The following is a 25830-nucleotide window of genomic DNA, read 5'->3' as shown; positions in this document are numbered from 1 at the left end:
TAATTTATATGCTTAAGTTATATATTTAATTTATATACCTATTTCGCAAGCTTAAATTACACCCTTAATTTATATGCTTAAGTTATATATTTAAGTTATATATATATTTCATATCCTTAATTTATATTATATAAATATTTTTATAAAACTTATAATAGCTATTCTTTAAAAATAAAAAAGTAAGAAAATAATAAGAATATGTGTGAAAGAGGTTTACCCTTGTTTACTTGCTTTGCTTGCTTACTTTAACGAACTTTCTTTGCACGGGCAGCTTTATCTTATTTCTCATTTCTTATTACTTTTCTTATTACTTTTCTTATTACTTTTCTTATTACTTTTCTTATTACTTTTCTTATTACTTTTCTTATTACTTTTCTTATTACTTTTCTTATCTTAGCTTACCTTATATATAAAATAAAGAAAAGTTAATAAAAAGATTTAATTTTAAATATTTAATTATTATTAATGTTTATATAAAAAGCTATAAAAATGTTTAATATTTTGCTTTTTTATTTTATTTAACTTTTAATTTAATATAAGGTTTTAAAATATATAATTAACATAGTGCATTATTTAGTGAAATAAATTACTTAGCGGGATACTTTTTGTTAGTTTATTAACTTTTATCAACCCCAGCACCTACTTAATGCAATTAATTTAATAAATGTTAGCATTAATTAATATTAATTGCTTTTAATTCCTTATTTTTAATTAATTTTATTAATTTAAAGTAATGATAAGGTTGCAATGCAGGTTTAAAAACTTAAGGTTTTAATAAGCAGGTTTATATTTAATAAAAATCGCATCCCTGTTTTTTATTTTAATTTTACATTATTTTACTTATTTAATTATTTAATGCATTAAAAATTAATATTTATTATATTAATTTACTTAAAAAGAAATAAAATCATTTTAATTCTTTAAGCAATAAAGAAATTTAAAAAAAACTATAACGTAGTTTATTAATAAATAATATATATTAATAAATAGCATACTTTTATAACTTTCGCTAACTTTAATACTTATTTAATGTAAATAATTTAATTAAATTTAGCATTAATTAATGCTAATTATAATTAAATTTTTATTTTTAATTAATTTACTTAATTTAAAGTAATATAAATAATTATAGCTTAAATAAAAATAATTAAGTTTTAATAAAAAGATTATGTTTTAATAAGAATTATATTAATGCTTTTTATATTAATTTCTTATTTATTTATTTATTTAAATATTTAATATATTAAAAATAAATAATTATAATATTAAAACCTTTTAAAAAAGATAAAATACTTTTAGCTATTTAAGTAATTAAAAACTTTTAAGAAAAATGCATTAAACCTTTTAAATTATATAAAGTTATATAAATTTTTAATATTTTTAAAATTATATTTTATTATAAAATAAATTAATAAAGCTTTTATAAAAAATTATATATTAATATATATAAATTTAATTAAATTAAAAAGTAAATACTTATTTAATATATTATTAATTAAGATATTTAAGAATTTCCTTTATAACTTTTTAATATAAAAAATATAATTAACTTTTTATTAATATTATAAAATGCTAAATTTATTAATAAATATTAAACTTAATGCTTTATAAATTAATAACTTAGCTTTAAAATTAAGTTTAATTATCTTTATAATTATTAAAAGGCTATTTATAAAAATTTAAAGATTATTAAAAATTAATTTAAATTACTTTATAATATAATAATTAAATATTAAATTATTAATAATAATTTTTATAACTTTAATAAAATTAACTTTATTATAAATATAATTAATTTATTAATAATTATTATATATATTAATAAGTATAAAAAAGTTAAATTAATTTAACTTAATAATTAAAAATAAATAATTATTATTAAATATATTAATATAAATAAATTATAAATTTTATTATTTATAATTATTTAAAGTATTTATTATTTTATTAATTAAATAATAAAGTTAAGCTTTTTAAATAATTAAATTATTAAGTTTACTTTTAATAAATAAATAAATAGTAAAATTAATTTAAAATAAATTTAATATTTTAATAAATATATTAAATTAAAGAAAAATATTAATTATTAAATATTAATTATAAATAATAATAAAAGTTATATATTAATTAAGTTTAATTAATATTATAAAAATAATAAAATTATTATTATTAATATATTATTATATTTATTTTACTTATTTTAATTATTAAATATTATATTATATTTATTTTTAAAGTATATATATAATAATAAAATTAATCTTTTTATTTAAGCCTTTATTAATTATATTATTAAATTTAAGTTTTTTTTTATATTTAAAGTAACTTATAATAAAACTTTTATAATAAAAAATATTAAGTTTATATTTAAAAAAGTTAAAATTTCTTTTTAAAACCTTAATTCTATAATTTTTAAGCTTAATATTTACTTATAAACTTTAATATAATTTCTTTTTATTTTTTCTTAAAAATAAAAGTTTAAAATATTATTAAATATTTAATAAATTATTTAATAATTAAATATTATTAAAAATAAGATTTTTATTTATTAAAAAAGCTTTTTTATATTAATTATAAAGGTTATTAATTAATTAATAAAGAATATATAAATAATAATATATTTATTTATTATAATAAATAAATAAATTTATATACTTTAAAATATTAATATAATATTTATTAAATATTAAAGAATTAAAAAAACTTAAGTATAATTTAAAAAAATACTTATAATTAAGAAATTTTAAGCTTTTATTTAAAAGAAATAAAAAGTAAAGTAATTAATTAATAAAATATATAATAAAATAAAAGCGTTAATTTATAATAAATTAATTAAAAAATATTATAATAATTAAATTAAAATTAAATATAATATAAAAACTTATAAAAAAGATAAAAAAATATTTAATTAATTAAATTTTAATTATATTATAATAAATATAGCTTAATTAATATTAATTAATATAAATATAGCTATTTTATTAATTTATAATAAATTATATTTTTAAGAATATAATTAATATTAAATAATATTAAATATATCTTTTTTATTAAAAGTTAATTAATTTAAATTAATATTATAATTATATTAATGCCTTTAAATTAATAAAATTAACGAAAGTTATAAAAGTTCGCTATTTATTAATATATATTACTTATTAATAAACTACGTTAAATAACTTATAAATATATATAAAGTTATATAAATCTTTTTTATTCCTTATAATATATTATTAGCTAAGATAAATAATTAACTTTATTATAAGAAAATATATATTAATAATTATAAACTTAAATTAATTAAGAAATAAATACTTATTTAATATATTATTAATTAAAATATATAAGGTTTTTTAATATATATTTTTAATATAAAAATGTAATTAACCTTATATTATTATTATATAATAATAAGCTTATTAATAAGTATTAAACTTAATGCTTTATAAATATATAACTTAACTTAAAAACTTAATTTAATTATTTTTATAATTATTAAAGAGTGCTTTATAAAGATTTAAAAATTATTAAAAATTAATTTAAGTTCTTTTATAATATAATAATTAAGTATAAAATTATAAATAATAACTTATATAACTTTAATAAGATTAACTTTATAATAAGTATATTAATTATATTAATAATTATTATATGCATTAATAAATATAAAAAGGTTATATTAATATAACTTAAAAATTAAAAATAAATAATAATTATTAAATGCATTAATATAAAGAGTTAATATATCTTGTTATTTATAATTATTTAAAGAGCTTATTATTTTATAAGCTAAGTTATAAAGTTAAGTTTCTTAAAAGATTAAGTTATTAAGCTTACTTTAAATAAATAATTAATTAATTAAATTAATTTAAAATAAGCTTAATACTTTAAAAAGTATATAAGATAATAAATAAAGAATAAATATTAAATACTTGTCTTAAATAAATATAAGAGTTATATATTAATAAATTTTAAGAATTATTATAAGATAAATAATATTATTATTATTAATATGCTATTATATTTATCTTAGTTACTTTAATTATTAAATATTATGTTATATTTATCTTTAAAGTATATATATAGCAATTAAATTAATTTCTTTATTTATGCATTTATTAATTATATTATTAAGTTTAAGTTTTTTCTTGCCTTTAAAGTAGCTTATAATAAGATTTTTATAAAGGTAAATATTAAGTTTATATTTAAAAAAGTTAAAATTACTCCTTAAAATTTAAATTTTATTATTTTTAAGCTTAATATTTACTTATAAACGCTAAATTAATTTCTTTCTATTTTTTTAAAAAAATAAAAGTTATAAATATTATTTAATGCTTAATAAACTATTTAATAATTAAGTTTTATTAAGAGTAAAATCTTAATATATTAAGAAAGCTTCCTTATATTAATTATTTTAGCTAATAATTAACAATTAAAGGGTTTATAGGTAATAATATATAAAATTATAATTTTAAGGAATTAAGTTTGCATACTTAAAAATATTAATATAATATTTATTAAGTATAAAAGGGCTAAAAAAAGTTAAATATAGCTTAAAAGGGCATTTATTATTAAGAACTTTTAAGTAATAATTAAAGAAACTTAAAAAAAGCAGTTAGTTAATATAATAATTAATAAAATAAAGGAGGTAATTTATAATAAATTAAGTAAATAATGTTATAGGAATTATAGCGAAACTAAGCATAATATAAAAATATATAAAAAAAAGGAAAAAGAGTTTAATAAATTAAATTTTAATTATATTATAGCAAATTTAGCTTAATTAGCATTAATTAATATAAATATATTTATTTTAATAATTTATAGCAAACTATATTTTTAATAATATAATTAGCATTATTTAATATAAAATATATATTTTTTATTAAAAGTAACTTAATTTAAATTTATATTATATTTATATTAATTACTTTAAATTAATTAAATTAATTAAAAATAAGTAATTTAAAGTAATTAACATTAATTAATGCTAACTTTTATTAAATTAACTATATTAAATAAATGCTAAAATTAATAAAAGTTAATAAATTAATAAAAAGTATTTTGCTAAGTAATTTATTTCGCTAAATAATGCATTATATTAAGCTTATTTAATAAAGATAAATTTAAGATTTATTCTTTTATATTATATTTTTAAAAGAAAAAATTAATATTCTTTAATAAGAAATTAATATTAAAGCTTATTCCTTAAATAAAATATAAGAATATTTTTTTAAAAAAATATAAAATTATATTTAAAAAAAAGTATAATAAAATTTATTAATAAATAACGCATATTAATAAATAACATACTTTTATAACTTTTGCTAACTTTAATTAACTTTAATACTTACTTAATATAAATAATTTAATTAAGTTTAGCATTAATTAATATTAATTATAATTAAATCCTTATTTTTAATTAATTTTATTAATTTAAATGCATTAATATAATTATAATATTAATTTAAATTAATTAACTTTTAATAAAAAATATATATATAATATTAATTAATATTAATTATATTATTAAAAATATAATTTATTAAAAATTTATAAAATAATTATATTTATATTAATTAATATTAATTAAATTAAATTTATTATAATATAATTAAAATTTAATTAATTAAACTTTTTTTTTATTTTTTTTATAATTTTTTATATTATGCTTAATTTTATTATAATTATTATAATATTTTTTAATTAATTTATTATAAATTAACTTTTATATTTTATTATTTATTTTATTAATTAATTGCTTTATTCTTTATTTCTTTTAAATAAAAGCTTAAAATTTCTTAATTATAAATACTTTTTTAAGTTATATTTAAGGTTTTTTAACCTTTTAATATTTAATAAATATTATTTTAATATTTTAAAGTATATAAATTTACTTATTTAGTATAATAAATAAATATATTATTATTTATATACTTTTTATTAATTAATTAATAACCTTTATAATTAATATAAAAAAGTTTTTTTAATAAATAAAGATTTTATTTTTAATAAAACTTAATTATTAAATAGTTTATTAAGCATTTAATAATATTTAAAACTTTTACTTGTAAGGAGAAATAAAAAGGAATTATATTAAAGTTTATAAGTTAATATTAAGCTTAAAAATTATAAAATTAAGGTTTTAAGAAGAAATTTCGGCTTCTTTAAATATAAACTTAATATTTTTTATTATAAAAGTCTTATTATAAGCTGCTTTTATTAAAATAATACTGGAGCTAACTGCATGAAGATATGCCAGCGGATAAGGATAATTAATCCTACCTTTAAATATTATGCAATACTTTCCTGCATAGCACTTATTTACTTCCTTATTTTATAACTTAAATAAAATAATAAAAATAAAATTTAATTAAATAAATATTATATATATATATATAAATATAATTATATAGCAAAGGTTATTTAATATTAATTAATAATTACTTAACGTAATTATAAATTAATAAAAGTAAAGAAATAAGTGCTTATATAAATTCTTAAAGGCCTTACTTAATAAAGATTAAATAATAAAGATAATTAAATTTATATACTTATATTAAAAGCTTAAAGGTTCTTTTTCTTAACCTATAATATAATAAGGGATAAAGAATTATTTAAAAGATAAATTTATTTTATTAATATAAATTAAATTTATATTACTTAATAAAAAATAAAGAATAATTATAAATAAAGATATATATAGTTAAGATAAATAAAGTATATATTATTATATAATAATTAATAATTAATATAAAATAATATAAAGATTTTAAAAAATATTATTTAATGCAAACCTTTTTAAGATACTTATTAAATAATAATAAGTTATAATTATATATAAAGAGAAAATATAAAAAAATATAGTTTTAATAGTTAAATAATAATAATTTATTAGTTTTAAGTTTTAAGATAAAGAAGAAATTAATTTTATAATATTATTATTATTTATATAATTTATAATATATTTTATATAAGTAATTATTAAGATAATTTAACTTTAAATTTAAAATAATATATTATTAGCATTATTAATATTAAACTTTAATAAATAAATTATATATTAACTAAAGTAAATTTTATATTTTTTAAAAAATAAATTGCTAAATATAATTAAGATTAAAAAAATATTAATTAAGAAAATAAGAATTAATAAATAAATACTCTTAATTTTAAGGTATATATAAATAATATTTATATAACTTATCTTTTAATAATTATAATAATAATTCTTAAATCCTTATATATAAAAAGAATAATAAAATATATAATAATTATAAGTTAAAGAAATAATTAAAAAACCTTAAGGGTATTATTAAAGCTTAATATAAGGAGATATATAATAGTTTTAAGCATAAATAACTATTTTTATTTTTATATAATAAGTATTATTAAGAATAAAATATATATAAAAAGTAAATAGCTTTTTATAATAGTTAAATATTATGCTTATAATATATTTAATTTATATAAATATAATGGGCTTGGGCTATTGCCCAAGCCTTATATAGTGTGGCTAGATAATTTAAGGGAGCTTAAATTATTACGTATCTTTTGGCTTAAATGGTTAATTAATTGCTGCTTTTACAGCTTATAAAAGAAGGCGCTAGCTAACCTGCAACCCCTTTAAGGCCAGCTTATAATAAATAATTTAAGCTTTAGGGTTAAGGGTTTAAGTTATATTTACTATAAATGCGGGCACCCTTTTTATAAAAAAGATCCCTAGCTTAAAAAGGTAATATTGCAGGTAAGCCTTAAGGGTAGTTATATTACTATATATAAAGAGGGAGCCCTAAAGGAAGGGGCTATATAATGAGCTTAAGCTATTGCCCAAGCCTTATATAATATAGCTAAATAATTCAAGGGAGCTTAAATTATTACATACCTTTTGGCTTAAATAATTAATTAATTACTGCTTTTGCAGCTTATGGAAGAAGGCGCTAACCAGCCTGCAGCCCCTTTAGGGCCAGCCCATAATAATAAATAGCATTTTATATAACTTACCTTTAATATAAATAATTTATAATAAGTTAATTAACTTATAATTAATTTTAAGCTTTTAAAAGAAATAAAGATAAAATTAAAATTATATAAGGAAATTATATAACTTACTTTATAATAAGGTATAAATATTTATTAATTATTATTAAAGATTAAGGATTATAAAAAATTAATATTATATTATATTCTTAAATATTTTCTTAAATTATATAAAAACCTTTTACTTATATTATATTAATTTAAATAAATATTAAAAGGAATTATATAATTTATTAAATATATATTTTAATATTAATATTAATTATAGCTAATATTAAGTAAATTAAATAATAATTTTATTTATATAAGTTAAAAGAAAGAATTTAAATAAGATATTGCTAAAAACCTTAAAAATACTTTTAAATAAGTTATGGCTTATATAATATGCATTAAGAAAAGAATATTAAGGAAAAATTGCCTTTTATATAATTATTTCTTAAGCTTATTAAGCTATATTAAAGCTAAAATATACTTTAATAAATTAAAAACTAACTTATAAAGCATTATTTATAAATTTTTATATAATAATTTAAATTATTATAAAAAGGAATTTAATTTATTAATTCCTTATATATAATAAAGTAGATATTAACTTTATAAATAAGCAATATATATTAAATTTAAATAATTACTAAAAAGAAATATTTAATTATTTTAAGTTTTCTTAAATATTATATAATTATTTTTATTTTAATAAAAAGAAATTTATATAATAAGAATTTATATAATTTATATTATTTATAAGCTAAATCTTTAAATAATTATTTAAGCTATATTTTATAAATAATTAATTTAAGAAATGCTTTATATATAAAAAAAAGAAATATTAATTAATAAATTACTTTAAAAAAGAAAAAAGTAATATAAAATATTAATACTTATAAATATATAAAGATCTTTATTAAAAACCCATTTAAAATAAAAAGGGCTTTTACTTTTTTATATTAAAATATAAAGGAAAAAAGTTAAAAAATATTTATATAGAAAAATAAGCATAAGATTTATAATTATTAAATAATAAAAATATTTTATAATAAAATCTTATTAACTTTATATTTATTTTTTATATAATAAGAAAGAATATCTTTTTTATTTTAAGAATACTTTTAATAAAAAGTTTTATATTTTATAATTTATATAATATAATATATTAAGAAAAGCTTTAAAATATAAAAGCAATAAAAATATTTATAATTAAAAAACCTTAAGCTATAATATATATTTATAAAAATTTTTATATAAAGATATTATAAGATAAAGATATAATAAAAGCTAAGTTTAAGCTAAATAAAGTAATTTTCTTTATAAAAATAATAGAAATACTTAATTAACTTAAAGAAATTACTTATTATATTTTAAAAATATTAATATTATTCCTTTTTTTATTATATAATATTAATAAACTTAAGATATATTTTTATAAGCAAATTGCCCAAAGAAATAAGGATATTGGCATTAAAATCTTAATTAACCCCCTTAAGGCAAAACAAAGAAGAAAAAGAAACCTTAAAAAGGGGCCAGCCTTAAAGTAATAGCGAACCAACTACTAACTAATAAAAAAAGTCCCTAAATTTCAAGGCCTTGCAATAATCCTCCTTAAGGAAGCATAATTAAGGCATATAGCTTAATAAGAGGTGCTTAATGCTTATTATAAACCCCTATTAATGGGCTATTACTTAGAAGTAAGGTTATAATGAAATTGCTAAGTGCATAGGGAAATATTAAGAAATAAAATGGAAAGAAAGATATAATAACTTTAAATTAAGAATTATAAAGATATTAATTTAAGATTGCATTAAACTTAAAGCAAAGCTTATAAAAGAAATTATTTAATTAACTTAATGCATTAAGCTAATATTATTATAAAAGTTTATAAAAATATACTTAAAAGAATTATAAAAAAGATATAATAAATACTTAGTTACTTATTCTTAACTATATTAATAACCTTATTTAAATAAGCAATAATAAGAGTTAAAGATTTTGCATTAAAAGTTTTAAAAATATTATTATTATTTTTAATATAAATAAACTTATTATAAACTTAATATAAGTTATTAAAAAAGCATAATTTATAATAAATATAATTAAGGAAAATATAATTTTTTATAACTTTATTATAAACCTTTTTAATAATTTTAAAAATTTCTTAAAGGTTTAGTTTATTAATACTTTTAAAAGTTATAAAGGGCTTATAAATATTAATTTAAAATATTTTAATAATTATAAGCTTTATTTTATTAAATTTAAACTTATTAACTATATATAAATACTTATTAAAAAAAGAATAATAATAATTATTTAATTATAAATATTAATTAAGGTTATAAAGGTAAAGCAAAAAATATTTATAAAGATTATAATATTAATAATATTATTAAAGCCTTTAATTTTAAAGATTAAATATAAAGTATAAATAATATTAAAGAGAATTGCATTAATTTTAAAAGTAAGGGCTTTAATATAAATTTATAAAAAAGTTAATAATAAATTATAAAGAAATATTAAAGAAATCTTATAATAACGTAATTTCCTTAATAATTTTCTTTATAATATTACTAGCAACTTTTTATTTTTCTTTTTACTTAAATAATTAATAATAAAATTATAAAAGAATATAATAAGATTATAAAGATATACTTATAGCTTAAATATAAAAGGTTATAATAAAATAATTTTAATTAATATAACGTTTAATATAAATATAATAAAAATAAATATTATTTAAAATGCAACCCTAAGTAATAATAATAATTAAAAAATAATTAATAATTATAATAAACTTATTAAAAACTTATTTTAATATTTTAAAGGTTTAAATATAAGTTAAGATATAATTAAGCTTAATTATATTTATAAATATTATCTTAAAGGCCTTAAAAAAGGTTATAATAAAATTATTAATAATGCTTTTTATAATAATTAAGATAATGCTCTTAAAGCTAAATTTCTTAAGAATTATAATATTAATATAATAATGCTTTTAAAAAAATGCTAAATTTATTTAAAAATTATTATTATTATTATTAATTTTTATTAAGAAACTTAATAAGGTTATTAAAGATTATAAAGTAAGAATAAAAATATTAATTTAAGGCCTTAATTATATCCTTAATATTATTTAATATAATAAAAATTATAAAGGGATTATAAAGATAATAATAAAGATATAAAGTTAAGAAATATTAAGGAAAGGCTATAAAAAGATTATAATATTATTATAAAATACTTAAATATTTTATAAAGTTATTAATAGCTAAAAACTTATTTAAAGAATAATATATTATTAAAGGAAAAAGGAGGGGAAATAGGTAAGAAGTTATAATTATTTATATCTTTTAGCTTGAATTTTATTATTTATATAAATAATTTTTTATTAACTTTTTATTTAAGAAATAATAAATAAATAAATTAAGAACCTTGTAAAAAGATTGTAAGATAAAAGGAAGAATTTCCCTTTTTAAGGATTTTTAAGTATAAATATAATGCTTATATTATTTAATATAATGTAAATAAATAGCCGCATTATTATAAAGAAGTTGCAGCATAGGGTTTTTTTTTAATTATTTAGCATAGTTTTTTTTTATAGGTAAATTAATAAAGAAATCGCATATTAAATAATTTTTAGCTAGCAATAGCTTAAAATAACGTAAATAAATTATTATTATTATTATTAAAATATATTTTAATAATATAATAAATATAATTATATAAGGTAAAATAAAGATTTTTATTATATAAATAAGGATATGCATTTTTTAACTTAAGCTATATAAAAAATAAGATTTTCCCTAAAAAACTAAAGCTTAAAAAATTATATAAATGCTTTAATTATGCTTAAATAAAGAAATATTATAAGTTTTTTAAGAATATTAAATATAATAATATAAAAGAATTAATTTTAAAATAGATTTAAAGATTTTATTATTATTATTAATTATATAACTTTACCTTAAAGAAATTTAAATTTTTAATTAAAAATAATAGCTACTTTAATTATAAAGTAATAATTAATATTATATAATTAAGTAAAAAGAATGCTTTATATATAATTAACTTAAATAATAACTTTTAAATAACTATATTTTTAACCTTTTTATTTATAAAAGATACTTAAAATACATTATATAAGTATTAAATTTATATATATATTAATTTCTTAAGTTATATTATATATAATTTAAGTATAAACTTTATATTTAAAGAGTTTAAGAATAATATAAGAATTATAAGTATTTTATATAAAGTAATGCTTATTAAAACCTATTAAGTTATTAATAAAATTAAATAATTATATAAACCCTTAAAAAGAATATATAATATTTTAAGGTTAAATTTAAATATTATATAAATAATAAAATTATCCTTTAAATAATTATTAAGGCTTTAAATAATATAATTAAGTTAAATAATTTTATATTTATTTTTTTAATATTTAATATATATTCTTAAGTTTTATATAACTTATTATTATTATTAAAAATTATATAAAAAGCATTAATAATTTAAAAAGTAATAAAAATGCTTTATATAATTAAAGTAAAAGTAAAAGTTAATTATATATTAAATATAAGAAATAAGCTAAATATTAAGGCTATATTATCCTTATTTTTTTAAAGCAAAGTCTTTATATAAAAAGAAAATAAAAAATAAAAAGGATTATATAAGGTTAAGGTTATTAAGGGCTATATAATAATAATTAAGATAATAAATAAATTAATTTAACTTAAGGTAATTTATATTAAATTATATTTTTATATAATGAATTTAATGCTATATAATAATTTAAATGCCTTTGCATTTAAGGTTATATAAAAGCAAGAATTACTTAAAAGATAAGGTAAGTTAAAAAAAGCTATTATATAAGTATTACTTAAAAGATATAAATAATTAAAAAAGGCAGCTATATAATATACTTTCTTTATTATTATTTAATATAATATAAGTATTTTCTTAATATAAAAGAAAAAGAATATATATAACTTAGTAATTAAGCTAAGAAAGAATAATATATTTATAACTTTTAAAAGATTATTTAAGAAATTTAACGCTTTTAAACTTAATATGCTTATAATTAAGAAAGTATTTAAATATATATTATATAATAAAGATCTTTATAAATACTTTTATATCTTTAAAATAAAAATAATATAAGAAATAAAAAATAGGTTAATAAAGTTAATTAAGAAATTTAAAATAATAATTTAAGGTTTTAATAATAAAGAAAAGCATATAATATTAATATAAGCTTTAATAATTTAAAAGATAAGTTAATAAATTTTGCTTATATTAAAATTAATACTTATTTATTATTTTAAATATTATATAAAATTATAAGATATTATTTAAGCTTATATTTAAATAAAGAATAAGCTTACTTATATAATTATTATATACTTATTATTAAAGCTTAAAGATAAATTTCCTTTAAATATAATTTTAATTATTTATAAATTATTATATAAATTTGCAAAATTAAGGCTATATTAATATAAAATATATTATATATATTATATAAAAGTATTAAGGATAAAGATATTAATATATAATTTATACCTTTTATATATAATAAGTAAATTATATAACTTTAAAATTATAAAAATATAAATAAATAAAACTTTTTTAATTATTATTAAGGTATTTTTAAAGAAAATAAAAAAGGAATTATATAAGAAAAAGTTTTATATAAAGTTAAAGTAAATTTTAAAAAAGGATAAGCTATTAAAATTTAATAAAGGGAGAATTAATTTCTTAAAGGGATACTTTTTATTTATATAAAAGAAATAAATAAGTAATTTTAATTTAATTAATAATTATATAAAAGACATATTATAATAATATATTTCTTAATAAATATAAAAAATATATATTGCATTTATTTATTAATAAAAAATAATATATAATTTCTTATTTATTATATAAATTTAAAAACTTAATATAAAGAATATTAATATACTTAATATATTAATTAAATAGTAAAAGAAAAACTTAAATAAGGGGATTATATTTATTTTATTAAAATTAAAATATATAAAGTTATATATTCTTATAAATAAATTATTTATTAATAATAAAAACTTTATTTCTTAATTAAGATTTATTATTATATTAATAATAAAAACTAATTATATAAAAAAATAATTTTATAAATTATTAAAAATATAATTTATTAAGATTTTATTAAATATAAATATATAACTTAAAGCATATTAATTAATAAGCTATATAAAATAATAATTAGCTTTAATAATAATATAATACTTAATATAACTTTAAATTAAATTATAAATTACTTAAGAAAATTAAAAGTTTAAGTAATGATTTATATAAATTTAAGATTATTATTAGTTTAGCTTTTATATAATTGGTAATAAATAAATAAAGTATGTAATTAATTTAGCTATAATGTAAAGGGTAAGTTGCAGCAAAGCTGCAGCCTTTTCTTATTTAGTTATAAGCTAGCTATAGTGATTTATATATAAGGCATGTAATTGCTAGCTAATTGCTAGCTAGCATTAATTAATAGCTATTATTAATAAAACTAGTTTAAACCTTATACCTTTAAATCTATATATTACTTGCAACGTACTTATTATATAAGCACGCTATATATAATACTTATATATATTATTCCTATATTAGTAATCTTTTATATATATGCATGTATACGCTTTAAAATTATATTTTCCTTTAAATTATTGCTTAGTTAATTAAATCGCTTAGTTAATATAAATATTTTATTCTTTAAAGGGTTATAATAGGTTAAATACTTTATAGCTATTACTTTAATAAGTTAAGTATAAGTATTTAAGTATAAGTATGCTTAAATAATTTAAGTACTTAAATTGCTTAAATTGCTTAATTAAATTATTTATTTAATAATACTTTAAAGTATTTATAATTACTTAAAGAAAGTACTTAAATTGCTTAATTTAAATTATTTAATTATTAATACTTTAAAGTTTTAAAGTATTTAAAATATTATGCTTTAATTAGTTAATTATTACTTTAGCAGCTTTTTTTTAATGGTTAATGCTAAACGCCACTCTTAATAGCAATTACTACTTTTACTTAATAATAAGGCTATTTTTACTTAATGGCAAGGCTATTCTTACTTAGTAATAAGTATTACTTTTACTTAATAATAAGCATTACTTTTATTTAATAGCAAGGCATTATTATTATTATTAAGGCTATTGCTATTATTATTATTAAAGTAAATCTTATAATAATTAATTATAAGGTAAAGGGGAAGGAAAGAATATTCTTATGTTATGCTTATAAATTAATAATTAACTTTTAAACTATTTATTTATAAGTAATGACGCTTAAATATTATTATTGCTTAATAAACTAACTTTTATTAGCTTTAAGATAGTTTATACTTAAGATTTTATTAAAGGGCATTAATAAAAAGAGCATTAAAAAAAAGTTATACTTATTAATTAAACATTAATTATTATTAAAAGGTAAATATTTTAAAGGTTTAATTAAGTTATTTATATAGCTAAATTAATAATAAATATTAACTATTCTTTTTAATGGTTTTAAGCTAACTAAGTAAATAAAATGGTTATATTAATGGCTTATTTGCTAATTAATACTTTAAAGTATTTAATTAAGGGTGTTAATTAAATATGTAAATTGTTTAAAAGAAATGTTATTTATTAATACTTTAAAGTATTTAAGTACCTTATGCTTTCTTAAGTGCTTAGGGGGTTTTTAAAGGGTTATAGGCCTTAAAGGTATTGCATAAGTACCCTAAGGGGCATTAATTATAAATAAGGGCTTTTTAAGGGTGCTAAGTAAAGGCTTCTTAAGGGTGTTAATTATAAGTAAGGGCTTTTTAAGGGTGTTAATTAAGGGCTTTTTATAAGTACTAAGCAAAGGCTTTTTAAGGATATCGCAAGGAAAGCTTTTTAATATAAGGATATTGCAAAAAGGCTTTTAATAAGCTAAAAAAACTGTAATAGCTTAAAAGAATTATAAGAAAGTATTTAATATAATGTTTTTAAGTATATTTAATAAAGGGGTTAAAAAAGGTTAACGAAAGTAAATGCTAATATATACTTTTGCTTAAGGCCGGCTATTAATTTTAAAAGCCATTATTATTAGTTTTACTTAAGGCATAATAAATATATAAAGCAATTATTAATTAAAAAAAGCACCCATAGTTTATTATTATAATTAATTAAATTAATAAATATTTATTAATATTATAAATCGCGTTATGTAAATTCATAGCATGCAATAATTACTAATTAATATAATTACTTTTAAAAATAATAAATTATTTCTTTAAACTTAGCTATTTATGCTTACTAAGTAAGCATTAATTAATATTAATTTAGCTTTTATATAGTTAGTAATAAATAAATAAAATATATAATTAATTTAATTATAATATAAAAAGTAGGTTATAGCAAAGCTATAGCCTTTTCTTATTTAACTATAAGCTAGCTATAATGGTTTATATGCAGGGTATATAATTGCTAGCTAATAGCTAGTTAGCATTAATTAGCAGCTGCTATTAATAAGATTAATTTAAACCTTGCACCTTTAAATTTATGCATTGCTTGCAGCACATTCACTACATGGGCATGCTGTACGTAATGCCCATACGTATTATTCCTATAATTATTATATAAATGCCTTATATAATTTAAAATAATTAATAATAAGTAATTAATAATTAATATTATATTTTATAAAAGGTATATAAAAAAAGGAGATTTTAAAGATATAATAAATTAATAAGAAAAATAACTTAACTAATACTTATATAAAAAAAGCTTTAAATAAAGCATTAAAAAATTTAATCTTAATTAATATATTAAGAATTAAAATTAAGGTATATATAAAATGCTTAAAAAAAGTAAGTATATAAAAAATATAAAAAAAATAAAAGAATAAAATTAAAAAAGGGGTTAAGAGAAAAATAAATAAATTTATATAAATGAAAAGGAATATAAATAAAGCTTAAATAAAGCTAAAATATATAATAATAAACTTAAGATAAAGTTTAAATATAAATAAAATATATAATAAATAACTTAAAATAAAGTTTAAATATAAATAAAATATATAATAATAAACTTAAAATAAAGTTTAAATATAAATAAAATATATAATAAATAACTTAAAATAAAGTTTAAATATAAATAAAATATATAATAATAAACTTAAAATAAAGTTTAAATATAGCTAAAATATATAAGAAATAAGGCTAAAATTAAGCTAAGATATTTAATAAATAAATTAAAATATATAATAAGCTATTATAAAATAATATAAAGAATTATTATATAAAGATTATTAAGATATTTAAAAAGAAAAATAAGTAAAAAGAAAGTTAATTCTTAAATAATATATAAAGAATATAATATATAATTTAACCCTTAAAAAGATTAATATATAAAATTTAATTATATGAAATTTTATCCTTTTAAAAAAATATTACATAAAATTAAGATTATAATATAATTACTTTAAAATCTTATAAATAAAAATATATAAGTTAATTATTAAGCTGCCTTCCTTCTTTTCCTTAATTTCTTGCTTACTATTAATAATAAATGCTAAATTATATAAAGGGATTACATTATTATTATTATTATATTTTTTATAATCTTTATAATTATTATAAGTATTGCGTTAATAAGGCTAATAGTTTTTATAATAAGGGCATTATTAATCTTGCAATTATTAAATATAAGTTATATAAGTATTTCCTTAAAATTTAAAGATTTAATAATAGCCTTAAAATTAATAAATCTTAAGTATATTTTACAAGTATTATATATATAAGCCGTTATTATTATTATATAATTAAATTAAAATAATAGAAAAGTAACTTAAATATTGAAAGATTTAAGTAATATAATTAATTAAGGAAAAGTTAATATTAATTAATATATAAATATTACTTAATAACAGGGTAATAATTATATATTTAATATTTTATATTATATATAAGGTTAAAAAATAAAAAGTATAAAAAGAAAGGATTATATAAATATTAATATAAAGAAAAATAAGAAAAGTATAATTTAAAAAATAATTAATAAAAAGGGTTATAATTTAATTACTTAAAGTTAAGCTAGCTATTAATTAAAAAAGGTTAAAAATTAAACTTAAAAATTTTTAATTAATAATAATAAAAGCTATTAATATAAATAATAAGGGAGTATAAATTATAAAGATAGGAAACTTAAAAGTAAGTAGAATAAGGAAGTTATAAGGGCTAATTAAAGGAAAAAGAGAGTTATAAGGGCTAATTAAAGGAAAGGGGAAGTTATAAAGGCTAAATAAAAAAGTATAATAGCTAAAAAGGTTAAATAAAAAAGTATTATAATTAAATATTATATAATTAATTAATTAATTAATTAATTATATATATTATAAAAAAGGAATTATATAATATAAGGAAGAATGTTAAATAAAAGGGAAAAAAAAGTATTATATAATAAAGAATAAAAAAAAAGGGAGTAAAATAAAGAAAGGAATAATTTAAATATTAACGTTAAGAAGTGTTATATATAACTCCTTTTTTAAATACTTAATTAATTATAAAAATTAATAACTTATTAAAAATAACTTTTTTTTAATTTCTTTTATATTTATATAATTAAGTTTATAATTAAAAAGAATAATAAAGAAATTAAATAAAAAAGTATAATAAAGTTTTAAATATATAATATTAATTATTATTTAAAAGATATTAGCTAAATAATTAGCTTTATTTATATTATATAAATAAAAAGTAATAATATAACTTATAAAAATAAGGGAAATACTTTTCTTAATAAGTAAAAGGGAATATATAAGTAATATAACTTACTTAATATTATTAAGGCATTATATAATTTAAAAATAAAAAACCCTTAATATTAAAATAATATTAAAGCTAATTACATAAAGATATATTAATAAATAAGGATAATTAATCCTATTTTAAGGTATTATATAATACTTCCTTATATAATATTTATTTACTTCCTTATTTTATAACTTAAATAAAATAATAAAGATAAAACTTAATTAAATAAATATTATATATATATATAAATATAACTATATAATAAAGGTTATTTAATAGCTTTAAATATAAAAAAACTTAAATTTAATAATATAATTAATAAAAGCTTAAATAAAGAAATTAATTTTATTATTATATATATATTTTAAAGGTAAATATAATATAATATTTAATAATTAAAATAAATAAAATAAATATAGCAATATATTAATAATAATAATTTTATTATTTTTATAATATTAATTAAACTTAATTAATATATAACTTTTATAATTATTTATAATTAATATTTAATAATTAATATTTTTCTTTAATTTAATATATTTATTAAAATATTAAATTTATTTTAAATTAAATTTATTATTTATTTATTTATTAAAAATAAGCTTAATAATTTAATTATTTAAAAAACTTAACTTTATTATTTTATTAATAAAGTAATAAATACCTTAAATAATTATAAATAATAAAATTTATAACTTATTTATATTAATATATTTAATAATAATTACTTATTCTTAATTATTAAATTAAATTATTTTAACTTTTTTATACTTATTAATATATATAATAATTATTAATAAAGTAATTATACTTATTATAAAGTTATGTTTGCAAATATTGCTTTAAAGGCCTTAGGAAAGGTTATAGCAAAGTTATTAATAATGCTTTTTATAGCAGCTAAAGTAATGCCCTTAAAGCTAAATTTCTTAAGGGTTGCAATATTAATGCAGCAATACTTTTAAAAGGATGCTAAAACCTCTTAAAAATTATTATTATTATTGCTAATTCCATTAAAAGACTTAGCAAGATTATTAAAGGTTGTAAAGTAAAAGTAAAAATATTAATTTAAGGCCTTAGCTATATTCTTAATATTATTTAATATAGCAAAGATTATAAATAGGTTATAAAGATTGCAATAAAGGCATAAAGTTAGGAATTATTAAGAAAAGGTTATAAAGGGGTTATAACATTACCATAAAGCACTTAAGTACTTTGTAAAGTTGTTAATAATTAAGAACTTACTTAAGAAATAATATATTATTAAAAAAAGAAGAAAGAAAAATGGGTAAGGGGTTGCAGCTATTTATACTTTTTAGCTTAAATTTTGCTATTTATATAAATAGTTTTTTATTATCTTTTTATTTAGGAAATAATAAATAAGTAAGTTAAAAACTTTGCAAAAAAGTTATAAGATAAAAGGAAATATTTCCCTTTTTAAAGATTTTTAAGTATAGATATAAAGCTTATATTACTTAATATAATGTAAATAAATAGTTATATTATTGTGAAAAGGTTGCGGCATAGGGGCTTTTTCCAGCCATTTAATATAGTTTTTCCTTATAGGTAAATTAGCAAAGGGATTATATATTAAATGGTTTTTAGCTAGTAATAGCTTAAAATAGCGCAAATAAATTATTATTATTATTATTATTATTATTATTATTATTATTATAAAGTTAATTTTATTAAAGTTATAAAAATTATTATTAATAATTTAATATTTAATTATTATATTATAAAGTAATTTAAATTATTTTTTAATAATTTTTAAAACTTTATAAAAATAATTAAATTTAATTTTAAGGCTAAGTTATTAATTTATAAAGCATTAAGCTTTATACTTATTAATAAATTTAGCATTTTATAATATTAATAAAAGGTTAATTATATCTTTTATATTAAAAAGTTATAAAAAAAACTTTAAATATTTTAATTAATAATATATTAAATAAGTATTTATTTTTTAATTTAATTAAGTTTATATATATTAATATATAATTCTTTTTAAAAGTATTATTAATTTATTTTATAATAAGATATAATTTTAAAAATATTAAAGATTTATATAACTTTATATAATTTAAAAAGTTTAATATATTTTTCTTAAGAATTTTTAATTACTTAAATAATTAAAAGTATTTTATTTTTTTTAAAAGTTTTAATATTATAATTATTAATTTTTAATATATTAAATATTTAAATAAATAAATAAATAAAAAATTAATTTAAAAAGTATTAATATAATTTTTATTAAATAATAATCCTTTTATTAAAACTTAATTACTTTTATTTAAATTATAATTATTTATATTACTTTAAATTAAGTAAATTAATTAAAAATAAAAATTTAATTATAATTAATATTAATTAATATTAAATTTAATTAAATTATTTATATTAAGTAAGTGCTAGGGTTAATTAAAGTTAGCAAAAGTTATAAAAGTATATTATTTATTAATAAATTATATTATCTTTAATTTATTTATATAATTAATATCTTTTATTTATATAATTATATTAATATATAAAGTAAATAAATAAATTAAGTATATAATTTAAGCATATAACTTAGTTATGCAAATTAACGGTATAAGTTAAGTATAAGCGTGTATAAGTTGTGGGCGTGCGAATGGTGGGCTTTGATTGGCTGCAGTGGCGGGGCTTGCTTTGCGCCATCCGTTTTTTGCTCTGCGAATATCCGTTCTCTCACTTAAGGCATGATCGACTCGACAAACTGCATGCCACGCTTAATTACAGCAAGCCCGTCCCCATTGGCGAACAGGATGTCAAGGTTCTCCGTTATTTCGCAGAGACGTTCTCCATCAGATCTCAGCCACTCGGGCAGAATGAAAAAGTGCCGTTTTGCAAGCGTCGCGGTTTTGAAAGTGTCCAGGTCAACGCTGCAAACCCAGGGACTGGAATCAACAAAGATCAAGTGAGAACCGCTCAAACCAAGAAGGTGTCTGACTCTTGGCCCAATGCCATTGTCTTGGTCCAGAGCTATCACAGGGTCCGGGAATGCAACCTTGGATAGGAAGAAGGAGCTCAGCCAACATCGAATGCTCGTGCGCTCCTGATCACCACGGACTTGACCATTTGTGTAAGCCACTTGTGGTTCCATCGATATGTTACTGCTTGGGTCGAGAACGGTGCATTGCTCAGACAACCAATCCTGCGACATTGCATCCCTGCCACAACAGCCGGAGCGGTATCATCCCAATGGAGCAGGTGAGCAGAGTCGTCTCGGATGACCACGAAGCGGTCATTGGCCAGTGGATGCGCTTGAATCGCACGGTGGCTATTGTCAGGCCAATCAGTCCTCGAGGTGACTGTCCCATCCGAAACGTTCCAAATTTCGTCGGCCGCACACCGCTGACCAGTAACCACTGGCATTCTGTGTTGGGAGACAATATCACCTTGTTAATGGCGCGTCCGACTCGTATGTCTAACTTTTCTACTGCTTGGGACCAACGTGGATGTTTATGTACCACCTTCGTCACGATAATGCGTCCTGAGTTGTCGGCGATTGCCACAATCCCCTTGTCTGCAACAGCGGAAACGGATAATTACCACAGAGACAGTCTTTGAATGGCTGTAGAGAACCTCGAGCTCAGAGCCGTCTTCAGCAGAAAAGATGACCACGTCGCCATTCTCTTTTCCGCAAATGACAATGTTCCTCTCAAGAACGTACTCGAGAGCAGTAATGACTGGGTTTCCACCCGCGGTTCAAGTTCTTGCCGGTAGAGGTACCAATGCGCTAAGGTCGCTGGCGCTCATCCATTCCGAGTCACGGCGAGCAAGTGCGGCCGGCTCCCAGACACGGCATCTGCTGGGGCAGATGTTGACGAAGCGTAAACTATCACTACTGAACGCCATGCCTCGGATGTCCGGTTCGTCTGTTGCAATACGGTGTATCAGCTCCAATTGATTCCCCTCGATCCCAGTGAATTCGTAGATTTCGATAACCCCGTTATTGCTTCCCGCCAACAGACTTCTGCCGTCCGAAGAGCAAGCCAAGGAATGAGCGGAGACGTGTTCCGTGTGGAAGGTAGACGTGAAGTTGTGAAGATTGTAGACAACGAGGTTCCCGTCGGTGTAGGCCACAACCAGAGCGGCTATATCTACCCTAGGATTAAACACCAGTGAGTTAATTCCATTGTTCCAGCCAACCGTACATTGGCCCAATAATGAGCCGGTCTGGGTGTCTAGCAACATGACTGGGTGGCTTCGGTGGTAAAGAGCAAGCATGCCAAGCTCTGGAACCGACAGTGCGGCTTTTGTAGGCGGTTGGCTTGGCAGGAATGATGAACCAGAATTCGCTCCAGTCAAACAGATTCTTTTCGTGGGTCTGGACTTGAGATCGACCGTAATAAGCTGACTAGACCTTGATGCCAGTCGAGCTCGATTATCCGATGTGAGCTGCATTGCTAAAGCCTGCACGTTCTGGAACCGTTGAAATTCAGCTCCCGTCTTTGGGTCCCAGATAATGATTTGGTCTTTCCCTGCAGAAGCCACGTGCGCGTCCTCGGTCCCAAACTCGATGCATGCAACTCGACCTGGGTGCTTCATGCTCATGCTGCTCTCTAAAGATGGCATGTCATAGACACAAATCATTCCATTCGATCTCCCCACAGTAAAGAACCTTTCGCCGTCTACAAAGATGTTTCACGCATAGACTTGCTAGCCGAGTATGACCAGATGGTGCTGAAATGGCGAGTTCCGAGATCAATTCCTCGCTGAGGAGGAACGCCCTCGCAGTCTCGTGGACCAGCTGGACGCGTGAAGTAGGGTCAATGAAAACCAATTGCCCACATGTTGCAATGATGGTCCTTTCTATCGGCTGCGTTGTGTCGTGAATGTCCAATTTGACCCCGTGCTGGAGTTCTTTCACTGTCAAAGGCCGCGCAGCAAGTAACACTCATGTCAATATCGATTTCGCGAGTCTTGCCCGCCGTCGGTCGCTCTCGATACTTCGCAGGATGCGCTCATAGACAGAAAACAGGTCATCAGGGATGTCGTTGAGTATTCCGTCCACCTCTTCTTCCGTGAAGACCATTTCTAGATCTTGGACAACGAGACGTGTCCACAAAATTGAGCCGTTGGCTTTCGCAAGAATTCTCTCCACGAGTTTAGCCGCATCTTTGTAAGCCATCTCGTCAAGTATCGTATTGACATACAGGCGTGGGTCCTCCAGGGTATCGATCGAAGTCAATTCATGGACGTAGATCCGTGAGCCCATTGACAAGATTCCTCTTTCTATCTCAGGCAAGCTGCGACTTGTGACGAACATACGAAGCCCCTCAGGTAGTTGTGATGCGAGCTGCCCATGAACGAAACTGAGGTATTTCTGTTAGCCACGAGCAAGAACCGGTGGTTTTGAGCTCTTCCAGTGTTGCGAGGTCGTCTTCGAGGGAATCCATGTCAGTTGACAGCAGGAAACTCCGTGGCTTTGAGCGGCTGGTGGCTCGGCCTGCGTGATCCATTTCTCGAGGTAGGGCTGAGTCTGTCTTCATCATGTCGATTGCACTGCATAGGCTGTTGCGGAGCTTTCGGTAATTTGGATCCTGCTGATTCCTAAATTTACAGACATTCCTGTGGTCTGCATCCATGAAAGACATTTCTTCATTCCCGAAACCAAGTGTAGCAGACACCTTATCAACCACCAGCCTATTCAGGCCAGTCATAGGGACAGTCTTAAAGAACGACCATAAACGTAGGTCGTAAGCGTAGACGCGGAAGTCGTCGTTCATCATCATCATCAATATCGCTGAGTCTGGGGCCAGGTCATCGACATATGGCTTCGAGCCCCAGGCCACTTGCAGGATATTGCAGAGAGTCACTGCCAAGTTCAAGGCAGGGTACGCCCACCCAGCTTCCATAATACGCCCACCCAGCTTTCAGCATTGGCCCACCCAGTATAAAGAAATTAGCTGCATGCATTAATAAAATATAGGTATACTTTAGATTTTGCCCCTCCGCCCCTTTGCCCCTTTGCCCTTTTGCCCCTTTATACCCTTTATGCCCCTTTACACCTTTTATATCCCTTAAGGCCCTTTTAATTACTTAAGACTCTTTTTACTTTTTAAGGCAGTCCTTTATACCTTTAAGGCCTTCTTTATCCTTAAAGGCCCTTTATCCTTTAAGGGCCTTCTTTACCCTTAAGGGCCTTCTTTACCCTTAAGGGCCCTCCTTACCCTTACCGGCCCTCTTTACCCTTGGGAGCCCTCTTTGCCCTTGGGAGCCCTCTTTGCCCTTGGGAGCTCTTTTTGCCCTTGGGAGCCCTCTTTGCCCATAGGAGCCCTCTTTGCCTATAGGAGCCCTCTTTACCCTTAAGGGCCCTCTTTACCCTTAAAAGCCCTTTTTAGCTAAGATAGCGTTTTTAAGGATGCAAGGTAGCTTTTTACTTATTAAGAAAGTACTTAATTTTATTAATATATGCAGCCAATTTCCTTATACTGGGTGGGCCAACGCTGAAAGCTGGGTGGGCGTACTGTGGAAGCTGGGTGGGCATACCCTACCTCGCCAAGTTCGAGCCGCGGTGAGGGGTACCCAAGAAGAACATAGAGTGGAATCGAGACGCGAACTCTTCGTGGATGTGGTTCTGACGCGCGAGAACATATGCTTTCTTCACAATACAACCACCCATGCTATGCCCTACAAGGATCATTTGCGTCGCAGAGCGTCTTATTGGTGGATAATTCTTAATCGCGGCTAGTAGAGATTGGGCAAAGTCGTGGATGTTGAGAACACTCCTTGTTCGACTGCCCCAGTTAGAATCGTACCCATACGAGTGTATTCGGGTTTGCTGGAAGTCTGCGTCGTGCGGGAGCCAGGACTGGGGCCAGAATAATCCATCGTCCGACGGTGTTAAGGACCACGACTTTCGAGAGCCCCCGCCCAGGCCGTGGACGAACACGATATCGACAAGACACGACTGCCCTGGCTCTGGATGAAAGAGTGTATGGAGT

The 25830-nt window shown here is 19.3% G+C and overlaps 1 protein-coding gene across 1 annotated transcript; it reads right to left on the bottom strand.

Annotated features, from left to right (window-relative positions):
- Positions 1-23780: 23780 nt before the first annotated feature.
- Positions 23781-24741, bottom strand: INS49_010733 (uncharacterized protein; the record flags this gene model as incomplete). Its single annotated transcript, XM_043171456.1, has 3 exons — positions 23781-24050; positions 24155-24198; positions 24231-24741. The coding sequence occupies 3 exons, from the start codon at positions 24739-24741 to the stop codon at positions 23781-23783; spliced, it is 825 nt and encodes a 274-aa protein (XP_043026021.1).
- Positions 24742-25830: the final 1089 nt, after the last annotated feature.

The sequence above is a fragment of the Diaporthe citri genome, assembly GCF_014595645.1.
Source record: "Diaporthe citri strain NFHF-8-4 chromosome Unknown scaffold_4, whole genome shotgun sequence".
Lineage (NCBI taxonomy): Eukaryota > Fungi > Ascomycota > Sordariomycetes > Diaporthales > Diaporthaceae > Diaporthe > Diaporthe citri.
This window is presented reverse-complemented; position numbering and strand designations above follow the sequence as displayed.